General features: G+C 36.0%; 2 protein-coding genes across 2 annotated transcripts; both read right to left on the reverse strand.

Annotated features, from left to right (window-relative positions):
• Positions 1-12,727: 12,727 nt before the first annotated feature.
• LOC145058048 (casparian strip membrane protein 1-like) lies at positions 12,728-13,790 on the reverse strand. The gene is made up of 3 exons (XM_079005967.1): positions 13,455-13,790; positions 13,247-13,370; positions 12,728-13,124 (listed from the first exon to the last, which is right to left on the reverse strand). The coding sequence occupies exons 1-3, from the start codon at positions 13,769-13,771 to the stop codon at positions 12,909-12,911; spliced, it is 657 nt and encodes a 218-aa protein (XP_078862093.1). The 5' UTR covers positions 13,772-13,790; the 3' UTR covers positions 12,728-12,908.
• A 567-nt stretch (positions 13,791-14,357) lies between these two features.
• On the reverse strand, positions 14,358-16,060 carry LOC145058449 (capsanthin/capsorubin synthase, chromoplastic-like). Its single transcript, XM_079006355.1, has one exon. The coding sequence runs from the start codon at positions 15,908-15,910 to the stop codon at positions 14,423-14,425; it is 1,488 nt and encodes a 495-aa protein (XP_078862481.1). The 5' UTR covers positions 15,911-16,060; the 3' UTR covers positions 14,358-14,422.
• Between the last annotated feature and the right edge of the window lie 751 nt (positions 16,061-16,811).

Below are 16,811 nucleotides of genomic sequence, written 5' to 3' on the forward strand. Positions count from 1 at the left end.
AAACCCTAGGGGTTGTGACTTCCTTGATACGCGTATGGGTCCTATGCTTTCAGTAGTATAGGCTCGTACTACCTTCCACACCTACCCATATTTGTCTCAAGTATCACCACAATACCCACTCCTAGAGGAATGCTAAACATCTCATAACTGGCCTCCCAGCCTCTCATTACCCACCCGTCCACTAACTGCCACACGACCCTCCATTGGTGCCATTTAACTATTGCATGAATACCATCACATACCGCACGACTTAAAAAATCTTAGACTAAAAGATTTAATCCCACAACTGTTGGACTCAGACAAGAGCTGCACAACAGGACCAAATCCCTTACCCTAAGACTATTTAACCCATGTAGCATGTGACTTGGAGCATTCATCCAATAGTCAATTCACACACGAAAGAGTCATACAACAATTAATGAGGTACTCTACATAAGATAAGGTATCAAAGATCAGACAATTCTATCATATGGTTCCTGAGGATCCCTATCTTATCACTAGCATGCTGTTCTAACATATCACATAATCAAATAACTGCATGGTATTTTGGGGTCTACTTACTGGCTCCAGCTGATCGTACACTTCACATCCTCTTTTACTTATTTTGAAAACCATTTAAAATCATTTTGAAAATCTTTCTTTGATTTGAGACTGGATTCATGTGAGTGTTCCTCCAATTCACTCAAACCAAGGCTCTGATACCAACTTGTAATATCCATAAAATTCGAGCCAATTTAATACTTTTTAAATCATCTAAAACCATTCAGTCAGTACAAATTGTTTTCAAAATAGTTTAAACATCAGAGTTCCTAGAAATCATAATCATCAATCGAGGAAGTGTACGGTCATGCCTTCACCTTTCTGCGGCCATCTGCTGAACCTGAAACAATAAACTGAAACTGCAAGCCCGAAAGCTTAGTGAGTTACCCCCAAAATACCAACACCATACAGATATAACCATATCATATAAACATGTAACCAACAAAACAACCATGCATAATGAGCCTTCAGCCTGACTGGACCTCTTTGCAGGCCTTCAGCCTATTTGGATCGCTCTTCGAGCCTTCGACACGTCTGGACCGCCTCGCAGGGCCTACAACCTATCCGGACCGCTCGTTTGACCTTCAGCCTAACAGAAACCCTTTGCAGGGTCTTCAGTTTGTCCGGACTGCCCTGGGAATGTTGGCCTTCAGCACAAAGCAGGACCACCTCAACCCAACCCCCAATCAACAAACATGTGCACATACATATCATATGCTAGCATATATAACAGTCAAGACGATCTAACAGATCACTAATCATAGCAACATCCTATTACCAGGGTACCGACCTAACCAGGTCATTAAGCATATCACCATCCTAACTACCAGGATGTAAACCAATACACATATCATACAATAAACCCAGATACAAATCCGACAAGGGCCGGAATTGATGCCTTAGACCCTTTAGATATAGTAAGGATAACTCACCTCACAACTGACGCGCTAAAGAGATAAGCTCAACTCTCGGATCACCGTCACAAACTCCACCACCTATATTCGTCATAGAACCATATCCATAAATTTCCAATTTCCCAAACTGCCCCTAGAAGTTAACTAGTCAACCCATGGTCAAAGTCAAAGTCAAAGTCAACGATCAAGGTCAACAGTCCATGCCGACCTCAACTTGTCGAGTACAACTAGCTACTCCTCGAGTTCCTTGCATAACTCATTAACTCGCTGAGTCACTTGAGTGACTCGTCTAGTTCCTAATGTTTGCGGTCGTAAACTCCTTGGCCAACTCGTCGAGTTTCCCTACAACTTGCCGAGTTCATGCATGTCCAAAGGTCGGGAAAACCCTATTTGGCTCGCCAAGCCCACAACAATCTTCATCGGACTCACCGACTTGACCATGCAACTCGCCGAGTCCCTTCAGTCCTTCATCCAATCAGATCATTTTTAAGCCATTATAAGGTTCCATATTGTAGATCCAATTCCCCAAGGCATGTTTATCACGTAAAGTTGCAAACTTTACGTGAATGCAAGGCTCTAAAGACTCTAAATGGCAGATCCAAGCTTGAAATGGAGTCTTACACCTAAGGAGAGTCTCATACTTGCAAAATCTGGAAGCTTTATGGACTTAGAGACCAAAAAGAGCTCATATCTGAAGTTGCAACTTCAGATCTTAGCTCATACACAAGAAAAGCTTCCTAATATGCTAGAAAATCCCTAAATTTCACCCAAATGAGATCTAGAAGGAAATGAGGTTAGGATAACGACTTGATACCTTCCAAGGGATGCATACTGAGGTAGATATCAGATCTCCACACATTCTTTGCTCCTAGCCACTTGCTCTCCAAGTTCTTCTCACCAAAAATCCTCTTCCAAAGCTTAAAATACACAAATGGAGCACTCTCACGCATATTAGGGTTTATGGACTATCAAGAGGCTGTAAGTGAGGTTGAGGAGGCCAATGATCCTTTAAATAAGGTACAAAACCCTAGAAATTAGGGTTTCATCCCCTCTTCACCCTGAAGATTTGGAGACACTACCTGTATGGTACCAAGTGTACTATCTTCACTGACCACAAGAGTCTTCAGCACATCTTGAATCAAAAGGAGCTAAACATGAGGCAACGAAGATGGGTCGAACTCCTAAACGACTATGAGTGCGAAATCAAGTACCATCCAGACAAGGCTAACGTTGTAGCCGATGCCTTGAGTTGGAAAGAATACTCAATTCGTCGTGTGAAAACTCTATCGATAACCATCCAATCCCACCTAACCTCGCAAATCAGAACAACCCAGTTAGATGCCTTAAAGGCGGAAAACAAAACAAGTGAAGCGCTGCGTGGAATGGAGAAGAACTTGGAGGTGAAGGAAGATGGAGCATACTACTTCATGAACCACATATGGGTCCCTACACTTGGGGGATTCAGAGAGGTAGTCATGAATGAAGTTCAAAAGACGCGATACTCCATCCATCCGGATTCAGACAAAATGTACTTGGATGTTAAGCATTATTATTGGTGGCCAAATATGAAGGCAGAGATTGCCACTTACGTGAGCAAGTGCCTCACTTGTGCTAAAGTAAAGGTGGAATATCAGAAGCCCTCTGGATTACTACAACAGCCAGTAATTCCCGAGTGGAAATGGGAAAAGATCACCATGGATTTTGTGACCAAACTACCCAAGTCGACGGACTGTTTGGACACGATTTGGGTAATAGTTGATAGACTAACGAAATCCGCCCATTTCCTACCAATAAAAGAATCATACAAGATGGAGCGCCTGACAAGAATCTACATCAAGGAAATCGTGAGACTCCACGGAGTACCGGTATCTATCATCTCAGATAGAGATAGTAGATTTACTTCACGATTTTGGCAATCGCTTCAGAAAGCTATGGGAACACAACTCGATATGAGCACTGCCTACCACCCACAAACGGATGGTTAAAGCGAGCGAACCATTCAAACACTAGAAGATATGCTCCGAGCGTGTGTAATAGAATTTGGAAGATCATGGGATACCCACTTGCCTTTGATCGAGTTCTCGTATAACAACAATTATCACTCGAGTATCAAAGTTGCTCCTTTCGAAGCATTATACGGGCGTAAATGTAGATCACCGTTGTGTTGGGCTGACGTAGGAGACACCCAACTAGCGAGAGGGCAAATTCCAAACAACGCCTTAATGGGACCGGAAATCATACGCGGGACGACCGAGAAGATAATTCAGATCAGAGCATGACTGCAATCGTCACGAGACAGACAAAAGAGCTACGCCGATAAACGACGAAAGCCCTTGGAATTCGAAGTCGGAGATAGGGTGTTACTAAAAGTCTCTCCTTGGAAAGGAGTGATTCATTTTGGGAAGCGGGGCAAACTGAACCCTCGATACATTGGAACCTTCGAGATTCTTGCCTGAATTGATCCAGTGGCTTATAGATTGCAACTACTCGCCGAGCTCAGCAGTGTACACCCTGTGTTCTACGTCTCCAACTTGAAGAAGTGCTTATCCGACGAGACCCTCCTCATTCCATTAGAGGAAATCGAAATCAATGAGAACCTTCTGTTCATCGAGGAGCCGGTTAAAATCATGAACCGAGAGGTAAAGCGTACCAAGCAGAGCCACATTCCAATTGTGAAAGTTCGGTGGAACGCGAGACGCAAACCAGAATTCACATGGGAACGCGGAGATCAAATGAAGCAGAAGTACCCCCATCTATTCTCGCATTCTCAAATCTAGCTTTCAAAAGAATTTCGGGACGAAATTCCCTTTAATGGGGGGATGATGTCACAACTAGAAATTTTGGTGCCTTGTAACTGCAACACTTATAACAACTATGAATCAATAACATGAAAGCATGCATGATGCTTATTCTATAACAACAAAACTTCATCAAATACTTCATTCTATCCCTACAAATGGTCAACAAAGAATTGGAAACCTTTGAAATCCCAATTTGAGTTCACTTTGGACTAGGATTTCCTTATTGGGCCTAATGGACTAATAAACTTCCAAATTATCCATCTTGAATCTAGAACTCTCTAATGGGCCCTAAATGGACCCATATACATGAAACATAATATTTTGGGCCTTAATGGGTCACAACCAAATTAATTTAGCCCTATTAGGTCATAAAAATTACACTTTGATTTATTTGGGCCCAAACATCATCCAAAGTGAGTCATAATATGGGCTAAGCACTCAAGACCCAATTCTTTCTCTTTTCCCTCTCCATTCTCGACCCAAGCTTACAAAGAAGGAAGAGTTGACCTTGTATGTGCCAACTCATTTTTATTTAATGGCCTTCCATGCACACTCTCATATTTCCATGCAACCATCCTTTCACTCATCTCTCTTCTTCTCTCTTTCTTCTTTTCGGCCGAGAGTCTCCCAAGCACACACACACACACACTTCACTCAAACTCTCTCAAAGAAACTCTCTCTATTCCTTTCTAAATTTTCGAGATCTAGGAAGCTTTCAAAGAGATTATTCCACAAAACCCATCATCTAAGGTAAGTTCATACTTGGTTCTATGACCTAGAATCTTTGTTTTATCAAAAACCTCTTTCTAATCCATACAAAATCATGATCACCCTCTTAGAAATCATCTAAGTTCGAGATCTTCCAAGGAAGGTTGCTAAAGCCGAGAAATAGCATCAAACTTCTTCTATTCTTCTTCAAAACAAAAACTACAACTCAAGGTGAGCTTCATACCCCTCTTTTTTCGGTTTTCATATGTTTTATGGGGGAGAATACAAGAAAATGTGTAGATCTATGTGTATGTGTATGCTATGTGTGATTTTATGCATGTATGTGTGTGATTTTATGTGTTTTTGTGATAAATATGTAACCAAAAGGGGTGTTAACTCGAGATCTATGACATGAGAAAGGAAACAAACATAATATAAGTTATTTTACACTAAACAAGTAAAGAAAAATAGCTTATAAGGTTATGAGGAACATAATCTAACATAAAACCCATTTTAGGGCTTAAATTGTCAAAAATTACAAAACTTGGGTAGAAACTGTCAAGTCACGGTTTATTGAGGGTCAAAGAAGTCAAAACAGTTTCTATAAACATTTTTCTGAATATTGGAATTTTCAAAGGACTTGAAATGCAAAAATTTAGCTTAATGGGCTAAATTTGGGCTTTTCGGCCCAATAAGCCCATAATTGCAAAAAATTGAAGTTTTAAGGGGCTGATTTGTAACATTCTGCAAAACAGGGGATAAGAAGTGAAATAAAACTATTTCAAAGGTCAAAAATGCTTTTCAGTTCCAAAAAGGATCAAAAATGTAAACTTTTTATATTTTGGGCCAAAACTGTAAAAGTTTCGAAATTTAGGGTTCTAACCGAGAAACTCCATTCTGGAAGGGCTAAAGCTGTTTACAAAATAAATTTTGGGTTAAAAATGTCTTTTCAACAAGTTTATGATACAAAAGTGTCAAGAAAATGTTTTAAGGACTAAAAATGAAATTCTTTTATATAAAGGACTAAAAGTGTTATTTTTATAAAAGAAAGGTAGTGAAAAGGTCAAAAATCATTCTTTTAAACAAATAAATTCATTAAGACAAAATACAAGATACCCGACTAGCGACAAAATGGAAAACAAATACACCTTCAATACCAAATATCGTTATAAACAAATTGATTCAGTCTCGAATCAATACAAAACAACAATCGCTAAATCAAAACTCTCCAATAGATATGTGATGACTAAAAGGAATAAACCTACAAACTTTGGGCTTATGAGTTTCAAATCATGCTTGTTGGGCCTTGCAAGCCAGTCAACAAGATATGTGGGCCCAAAGGGATAACGCTTATATGTTATTGGGCCTTCAATGACCCAATATTTTATAAAAGGACTTTCAATAGCTTTTATGTGCTAGCGGGCCAAAGTGTCTCGTTAGAAAAGATAGTAAGGTCACAATAATCAAATGCGAGTTGGACCATCGTGTCTTTTGTATCCGCGATAGCCTAAGGTACTTACGATAGTAGTGGGACATAATGCCCCCTTCTCTTCGTTCGCTAAGGCTTACGACAAATCAGAGTAGAAAAAATTAGGACGATATACCATGTGAATTAATCAATATTCATTCGTTAAGACAATACAAAAATCAATAATCACGAATACATTTCAACATCGAGAAACATCGGGTTTTCCGGGGAATTCAATACTACTCACTTGAAATCTTATAACTATAATACAAAATACCCTTCATATATATATATATATATATATATATATATATATATATATATATATATATATATATATATATATATGTTTTTGAAATCATTCATGCATCAATTTATGGATCTTCACACTTTGATAAACAAAAGTCTTTTCAGAAAAAATCGGATTTTCTGGGTTTTACAACTATACAAATCATTTTATCACAACATTGCTTATGAACTCACCAACATTTCATATGTTGACGTTTTTTCCAAAATAACTTGTATTCTCAGGTAACAGGTAAGCGGAAGAGTAATATGAAGTAATGTTGGATGTTATGTTGTTAAAAGCACTCAAACTTTTTATGTTGTGAATGTGTAATGTTAAAACAATGTACTTGATGTGAACAATTCCAGTTGTAATATATTGATGCATGGTGACGTTTATGTTATGATTCATGTATATTCATTGTGATGATATTCAATTAAAGTCACGCGAGCCCTCTAACGTTTCCGCCGTCTGGTTCGGGGGTGTGACAACATCGGTCGACATTGTGATGAGAACACAAAAACTTGCCTTTTTGGAAGGCCCATGGTTGAATTTGGTTTACATACCCTCAAGATACATAGAGCAGAATGTCAAAGCTTCGTCTGCAACATAACCCTCTGCTGTTGAACCTTCTGGATTGGCTTTGTTTCAAACTTAATTTTTAAGTTTTTTCATGTATCTTTTAAAGGGATACATCCATCTCATGTGTACATGCTTTCCAAGAATGGCTTCATCAGGTACATGAAGAATTAGATGAATAGTGATGTCGGAAAATGTTGGAGGATATATCAGCTTAAGATTGCATAAAATCTTTACCACTTCTGTTTTGGCATTTCTCATGTCGTTAACATCTAATGACCGTGCACAATTTTTTTAAAAGAATGTACACAAGTCAATGATTGTTGTTGAAACATTTTCTGGGAGAAATGCTTGAACCTCTATAGGCAACAATCGTTGCATGAGGATGTGATGATCGTGAGACTTTAGCCTAACCAAATTTGATGCAGTATCATTCACCTTCTTAAGGTTCGATCCAAAACCATCAGGTAGCCTCACTCCTTTAATGAAATGACAGAAACATTGTCGATCAATTGGTTTGAAAGAGCAATCAGCATGTGGTAGTATTATTGTCTTCTTGTTGTTGTCTTCATTCTTCTTGTTCACTTTCTTCCTCTTGTTGACTTTCTCTTTTGGCCATTGATCTGGCCGAATGCCCATATTTTTCAAGTCTTCTCTTGCTTCTTTTTTGTCTTTGGTTTTTTCATTCATCAGTGCAATATTTAAAACACTCTCTACCACATTTTTCTCTACATGCATAAAATATTTATTGTGTTTTAGCTCGAGGGAAGACCAATACTCAAGCTCAAAAAAGATACTACGTTTCATCTAATTCAACTCTCTTTTTCTTGTTTCATCATTATGCCTTCTTGTTGCACCCCCGTGCTCAGGATGTTTCCCTGGAATACGATTAGGGAGATGAGCTAGTTGCTTTAATATAGCTATATTACTGAATCGTATTGGATGTGCTCTTCTCTCGGGCTGACCATTAAACAATAAACTTTACCTCCACATATGGTTCATACGCAAGAATCGTCTATGACCAACATAAGACATCTTGTTGGTCACATGAATGGAAGATGTGTCTACGTTACAAGTAGGGAATGCCAAATAACCTTGACCATTCCATCCAGACAAACTGTCACGTGCTGGAAAATCATTGATAATCCATAACAACATCGCACACATGTTAAATACGGTGTTGGTTGATGCATCTCTCATTTGGACTCCTTTGGCCCGCAACATTTTCAACTCTTCCACCAAAGGCCTAAAGAAAACATCAATGTCCTTTGAGGGTGATTTAGGGCCAGGAATCAGCAAAGTTAGCATGAAAGAAGACTTTGTCATACATATCCATGGTGGTGTATTGTATGTAGTCAATATAATCGGCCAAGTACTATAAGTACTATTAAAGTTGCTGAATGGATTGAAGCCATCAACAGCCAAACCTAGACGAACATTTCTAGGTTCTTTAGCAAACTCTAGATTTCTCTTATCAAAATCTTGCCATGAATTCCCATCAACCAGATGATACATCATACCATCTATTGAGTTTCGATTATTATGCCAACTCATATCTTTAGCTGTGAATCTGGAGCTATACATTCGTCGAAGTCTTGGAGTCAAAGGAAAGTAACGCAACACTTTTTGTGGTACTTTCTTCCCCTTTGTAGTTGCGTCCACCCATCTACTCTCCTTACAAATCGGGCAATTTTGCATGGAACCATTCTCCTTCCAAAATAAAGCACAATCATTTTTTTCAAGCGCGAATCTGATTGATATCCTAACCCTATCTTTCTCGACTTCTTTTTAGCTTCATAGTGTGAGGCTGAAATCTTGCTCTTCGGGAAAGCAGCTCTTAGTAACTCTACAAGTTGGTCAAACGAACTATTAGTCCATCTATTGATCACATTAATATGCAACAACTTTTCCAAAAAGTTTAAGGCAGACATATCACTACATTAAAAGTATAACTTGGTATTGAGCTCCTCAAACAAATCATCAAATTCCGGGTCTATACCTCGTCCCTCCTTGTCTATATTTTCTTCATTTGTATTTTGTTCTGCCATAACATCTTGTGGGCGTGTTTACTGGAGTGTTTATTCTTGGAGTCGAAATGTAGCCTAAATCTGAAGAACCAACATGTTTCTCACCGTGATGAATCCACGTAGTATATTTTTCTAGAAACCCAATGTCATGTAAGTGGGCATAAACCGTAGGCAAAACATGTCAATACGAATTCACACACGTTTTGCACGGGCAACACACTTTGCCTTTAGAGTTGGTATGTTTCTCAGCAATCTTGATAAAGTTTTTAAGACCTTCCAAGTATTTTGAAGACATTCGGTTCTCTCCAATCCAACTCTTATTGATCGTCATTGCTGTTTCATTATTCAAAATTATAATGTATACATAGTTATCGAAAGTTAGATTGTATTTGGGCTATATAAATAAATATATACCCGAGAATGGATAGAGTATTCACAAGTATATAAAGAAATGTATACTCGAGAAGTAAAAATCGGATGTAATGGATAGAGTATTCACAATGGTAGACTTCTAAACCCATTTTTTGAATACCTTATCTCATATGTGAATGTGTATTGCATGACTGTTTGTTTGAAAAAAATTCAACAGCATTTCCCCTTGGCTCCCAGGTATATAAAAGAATATATACCCTGAAGAGCAAAGAGAAAATGGCAACTAAATTTTTCTTAAACAAACAATCACACAATACACATTCACATCCTAAATGAGACAAAATATTCAAAAAGCATTCCCAACACGGGGACAACCCGAAATTAATTTCTAAATCAATTTCAAGCGTGTATTTCTAGGCTCATGATGATTATGAAGAAGATACTTAAACTAAAAATCAATGATTCAACGTGTTTTAATAAGAAAATCATATTAAACGGTACATTATTTAAACCATAATTTTAAAAGTACGATGTTATGATAGAAAATAAACAAAAGTATAATGTTATAATTAACAAAAGTATCATAATTTTGTTAACTATAACATCATACTTTTGTTTGTTTTCTATTATAACATCGTACTTTTAATATTATATTACATAATATTATCGTTTAAAAAATATATACCGTTTAATTTGATTTTATAATTATTTTAATTTGATTTTATAGTTAATTTAATTTTATTTTAACATTAACTTAATTTGATTTTATAATTAATTTAATATTTTCTTTTTTGTTATTATTATTTTTAATTAATTTAATTTGTTTTTATAATTAATTTAATTTGATTTTATAGCTAATTTAATTTGATTTTATAATTAATTTAATTTAGTTTTATGATTAATTTAATTTGATTTTAAAATTAACTTAATTTGATTTTATAATTAATTTAATATTTTTCTATTTGTTATTAGTTTTTTAATTAATTTAATTTGATTTTATAATTAATTTTATTTTAGTTAATATTAATATTAATTTAATTTTATAATTAATTTAATTTGATTTTATAATTAATTTAATTTGATTTTATAATTAATTTAACTTGATTTTATAACTAATTTAATTTAATTTTAAAATTAACTTAATTTGATTTTAAAAATAATTTAATATTTTCTTTTGTTATTAGTTTTTTTAAATTAATTTAATTTGTTTTTATAATTAACTTTATTTTATTTTAATATTAATACTAATTTGGTTTTATAATTAATTTAATTTGATTTTAAAAACATCTTAATTTAAAATTACTAAAAGTACGCTGCTATTAATAACGTAGTTAAGCTAAAGTCGTAATGACCAACATTAAGTCACTAATAAAAGTAAGCACTTTGAAACCATATTAACAAGAAAATAAAAACATAATAAACATCTAATACAATCATACAATCACTTCATCTTATATACACTCAAACTATTAAAGATAAATATCACATAATCATACATGTATACAATACATTAAATTCCAATTTTCATTTCATTTTAGACATCATTACCACTTTCATATTCCAATTTCATACAATTAAGCATACAATACATCCATTTTCAATTTCATACAAATATGTAAAAATCCATATACGAAATCAAATAAATCATGCCCAACAAATTTCATCATTCATTATTGTAGGCATTTTCAAAGAATTATAAACATGAAATCAAACAACATATATCAAATTCTACATTTTTATACAACAATATCCAACCCCCCCCCCCCCCCCCCCAAAAAAAAAAAAAAAAACATAATAGAAAAAAACACTTAGATGTTCTGTGTCGATGGGTGGTGTGGTTGTCGGACAGTAATGACCGGAAGTGAGAAGTTGACGTGGTGGTTGTGTTCACCGGAAAACAACCGTATCAAGAATTAAAAAAAAATAATCAAAAATCAAAAACCTTACCTGTAATGGATAATGTGTTGGCCGAACGTCGCAATAGACGTCGTTGTAGGTGGTCCAACCTCCGATGACAACCCCTATCAAGCCACAAATCAAAAACAGGAAAAAAAACCCAAAATCTCAAAATCGAACTGTAAAAGAGGGTAATCGGAGAAGAAAGATTGAACAAGCTACCTACCTATGTCGTCGGCGGTGAAGACGAGTGGTTGGAGTTCGTTTGAACGGAATATCGCTGAGAGAGAGAGAGAGAGAGAGAGAGAGAGAGAGAGAGAGAGAGAGAGAGAGAGAGAGAGAGAGAGAGAGAGAGAGAGAGAGAGAGAGAGAGAGAGAGAGAGAGAGAGAGAGAGAGAGAGTTTTGGTGAGCGCCGCAAATGAAAGGGCGTCGAAGGAAGCAAATGACTTAAAACCCTATATCGACGACATGCCGTCGGTATAGAGTTAAGTCAAACAACGCCGTTTCTCCATTTCGTAAATTAAAAAAAAATAAATAACAAATATATTTCCATACGACAAGTCGTCTGTAGTCGACATGGATATGACGCGGATCGCTATCATTCTATACCAACGATTTGTCGTCTGTATAACCAACCCAAACCGACGTTGTTTCCTTTTTCTGCAAAATGGAATATATATAAATAAAAATATATTTTGCGTAAACTATACCGATGACGTATCGTTGGCAAACGTTTTGAGGAAACCATGTAAAATTTTTCTTTCCCGCTTAAGGTATACCGACGACTTATCGTCGCTATATAGTCTTAGGTCAAAAAAATTTAGTCACTCTATACCGACAACATGTCATCGGTAGTGCCGACGACTTAAGTTGTTCGTATAGAGGTGGTCTGCATAGGACTTAATTCTTGTAGTGATGGTTTTTTGATATTTTTTTCTATTTTATTTATATTTTTATAAGTTTTTTGGGTCCGAAATATTTGACCGGAATCACAACTCCATGTCTTATAAAAATAGCAACCGTTGTTATATGATCATAGTTACACATGTTTATTAAATTATTTGTCATGTTGAATTTCAAAGTCTTCTTTAAATGAATAGAAACAATCACCACTAATGTAAATTTACGATGACAATTTACGAAAGAATAAATATTTGTAGAGGTGATCATGACAACTTAAATTAAACAGATTCATATACTATACCAAACATCAACTTACAGAACCACCCTTTCAATTCTTGATCACAAGAACACAACATAAAGAAACACAATCATAGTACGTATGTAACTATGTAAGTAGTCCACACAGTCTTCACTTACTTCCTCCTTAAAGCCACCGCAGAAACAATCACCAAAAATATGAAAATCAGTGCTGCAATGTAAGAAGCCACCACAGCTCCGCTGACTCGCTGACAGAAATCATCAAATTGTTGACAAATCGCCACCCAGTTTGCATCGGAGTTACCATTGTGTGCCAAGTAGACTATGGAAGCAGCCGCAGATGCAGCAGCAGTGATCAAAGGCACCGCTATCTGACAATTTTGACAATTTGAAAACGTTCAAAGAAAAAAAAACGAATAAAAACCAACAATTATAAAACATTTAGAGGATTTATCTTGAACCGAATAAGAAAAAAAGAAAGTTTAATTAATACCGTGTCAAAAACGAGGAGCATCAACCTGGCTCCTATGATATGTGGACGAACGATGCAGACTATAGAGAATGGCAATGAGAGAACTAAGTAGGCGCCAGCCATGGCGTTTCCAATCACAAAAAACCTGTGAATCACACAAGATGATTGTCAAGAGAGAAGAAACAAGACGTGAAATTACTGAATTACCCATGAGATAAAAAAAGATTACGTGAAAGCGGGGAGATCAGTGTAGTCGGCTTTGAACTGGAAGAATTGGGTGAAAAACGGGAGCTGTTGGTTGGTGGTGCCCATGGCGGTTGCCGCCGCTAGAGTGGTGGCAATGGCACAGATCCTTAGAATGAAGTCGAGAATGCCGAGAGCTCTTTTCCACCTTGACACTGGTGGCTGGTGGGCGGTTTTCTTGGCCGCAAAAGCTTTTTTCCACCTTGACACTGCCGCCACCGGAGGGGTTTTTTTTGATGACTTTGACTCGGTGATTGGGATTGGGATATCGCCGGTTTCTTTGGTTGAATGACTTGAATCCATAGTGAAAGTTTTTTTTGGAAATTGGGTAATGGAGTTGGGGTGTATATATGCATATAAAGATATGATGGATTGGTTAAAGAATTAATGAGTAGTTGTTACAAACTTGCTCCACTTCAATCTGATGACTAATAAGTTTGGAAATTGAAATAGTAAGTGTTTGGATGTGTTTTAAATTTGTTATTTCAAAAGTCAGCAATCAAAATAAGATAATTAGTTGTAAGAAAATGGTTAAAGTTAATGCTAGTTGTGTAACTTTGAAGTAAAAACACAATGTTTAATATATGTTATGGGTGAAATTAGTAATCTTATTCAAAGTCTTTGAAACAAGAAAAGATGTTTGGTAACTTATCCTTTGCAATTAGAAAGTTTTCATGATTATATGTAAATAGATTTATGTTACAATTTTTGGCTCACAAGATTTTTTTTTTTGGTGAATGATTTAACCATCTTCATACAAAACATATCAAGGTTAGACTTATGGAGTATGAAACTTGTACAATACAAATCAAGAAAGAACAAAAGGTATCAATTTGAGGTGTTCTCGAGCCCATTCATGGCTCCAAACAATAAAGATAAAAGTACTATATTAAAAACATAAAACCCACTTTTCTAGCAATTTTATTATAATCATTTGATTAACAATGGTCCAAATCAAATGGAATCAAGTACTACATTGCCCATCATCTTGACCAAAGGAGCCGGACACTTTGTAACAATATCAAATTTCGATGAATTCGATGAGTGTCCAAACAATGACAAACTTAACATAGCAAGTTCCATAATCGACAATCTTGACGACAAAAACCCATGCCAATATTCCGGATTCAAATCGAAAAAAGCATCAAAAAAGCTTCTTGTCCCTTCCAAATCAAGTTTCAAAAGTGTCTCCATTCCAAATGTATAAAACTCCCTTGTTAATCTCCTCTCAATAGGCCACAACCCATTCCACACTCTATGATAAAGCGGTTGACCTCTAATCATCCGTGTCGAACCAAGACACTCAACAATGGACTCGGCCAGAATTGGGGCTAGAGCGAGCGTCCTGGCCACCATATATCCTGTAGACGGATGGGCTAGTCCAGCAGTTCCCCCAATCCCCATCACCGATTGGGGAATCTTTGGAAGTGGCCCACCCATTGGAATCAGACATTTTTCACTTTCGATCACTCTTTTTACTCTAATACCCATATGCCTTAACCTTGCCACCATTCTTGTTTTGACCTCTTTGTAAGATAAAACCGGCCGGCTAACCAAAGAAGTTTCTTCTAGAAAGACTAGATTCGAATCGAATGGCATCGCGTATAAAAAAGTGGGGAATCTAGAATTGCTTACGCGTAAATTAGGCTCATTTCCTAAGTGGGAATCTCTCCAATCCATGAGTAACATCTTGTCTAGATCAAATGGGTGTTCTTCAACTTCTGCTAAAATCCCATGGGCAATTTGGTAACCATGGTTTCTTGGCTTATCATATTCCACAAAAGAACTTGCAAAACCACTTGCGTCCACAATCAAACTTGCTTTCAACTCACTACCATCATCACAAACAATGGAGGATTCAAATTCTTGATGATTAACTTTCCATGCTTTCGCTTTATGGAATTTAACCCCATTTGATAAACACCCTGAAAGCAACTTCATCTTCAACGTCTTTCTGTTAATTCTACCATAAGGCCGATCGAGATACTTGGTTTTATGATCGTCGATATGAACAGAAGACATGGGCCATGTTTTATCAAAACAATCTTCAAGTCCTAAGCTTGATAGCTCATCGACCCAAGACCCGTAATTGTTAGGCCACATGGAAAGTGGGTCCGGATCAACACAACAAACCCGGATCCCATATCGAGAAACTCTTTCAGCCAAACAAAGCCCAGCTGGACCAGCTCCGATTACGATGAGGTCGAGTCGTGGTTTTTGAGATGGATCGAGCCAATTGATGTCGAATTTAATCGGGTCGGATTTGTTTTCTGGGATCAAATCAAGGAAGTTGCCGTACTTGCTGTTTTGAATTCTGTGACGGAGATGTTTGTGGGGTTTAGGGAAGAAGAGAGGGGAGGTTGTTAATGGCGAGAATGAAGAAGAAGGTTTCTGGTAAAGTGAAAGCGGATGGGATGATAATGGAGTGATGAGAGCTTCCATGGGAGATCGGAGATGACTGTGAATGGGTTAATTCTTGTTGCGGAAAGAGAGAGATGGGTTGGAATGTTTATAAAGAAATTAAACATGGATCTTGTTGAATACTAAAAAAATATGCTCTTTTAACCTTATTCTATGTTGGGTTTATTAAATTCAGGAAAAGATAGGATTGTTCCTTGTCATAAGAATCGAAAATAGTTATATATACAACAGAAACCAACACTAACAACAAGAGCACTCATGTTTCCGTAGATAAAAAGAGCATTCCTCAAATATATGAAAAACAACAATCTAAAATAGCATTCATATATAGTATAAAAATGGAAATGTTTTAAATAAAAGAGAATTCTTAAAAAAATTGAAAAAATTAACGATTAAGTTTTAATATATATTTTTTTTAAATTGGAAATTCCAAGAAACCAACAATTATCTTCAATTTTTATATATATATATATATATATATATATATATATATATATATATATATATATAGAGAGAGAGAGAGAGAGAGAGAGAGAGAGAGAGAGAGAGAGAGAGTCAAGATCAAATAAGAAGGAAATTTTTGATAGGAAGGTAAGAAGTTTTTTTTTCTAAATATTTTTTTCGTGAACAAACAAAATGAATCATTAGATGATTCACAAGAAAAAATTCTCAAAAAAACATCTCGATGATTCATTTATACAATGATTTTATTGTTATTCACTAAAATTATCACAAAAGTAAATTTTTCTTAATTTACTTAAAAATGAATCATAAAGATGTTTTTTTGGGAATTTTTTTTTTGTGAATCATCTTACAAATGAATCATCTAGTGATTCATTTCTTTTGTTCGTAAAAAAAATATATAGAAAAAAAACTTCTTACTTTCCTACCAAAAAAAATTTCTTACCGGATATATATATAT

Source organism: Lactuca serriola, chromosome 6 (assembly GCF_051521515.1).
Source record: "Lactuca serriola cultivar US96UC23 chromosome 6, Lser_US96UC23_V15, whole genome shotgun sequence".
In the NCBI taxonomy this organism is placed as follows: domain Eukaryota; kingdom Viridiplantae; phylum Streptophyta; class Magnoliopsida; order Asterales; family Asteraceae; genus Lactuca; species Lactuca serriola.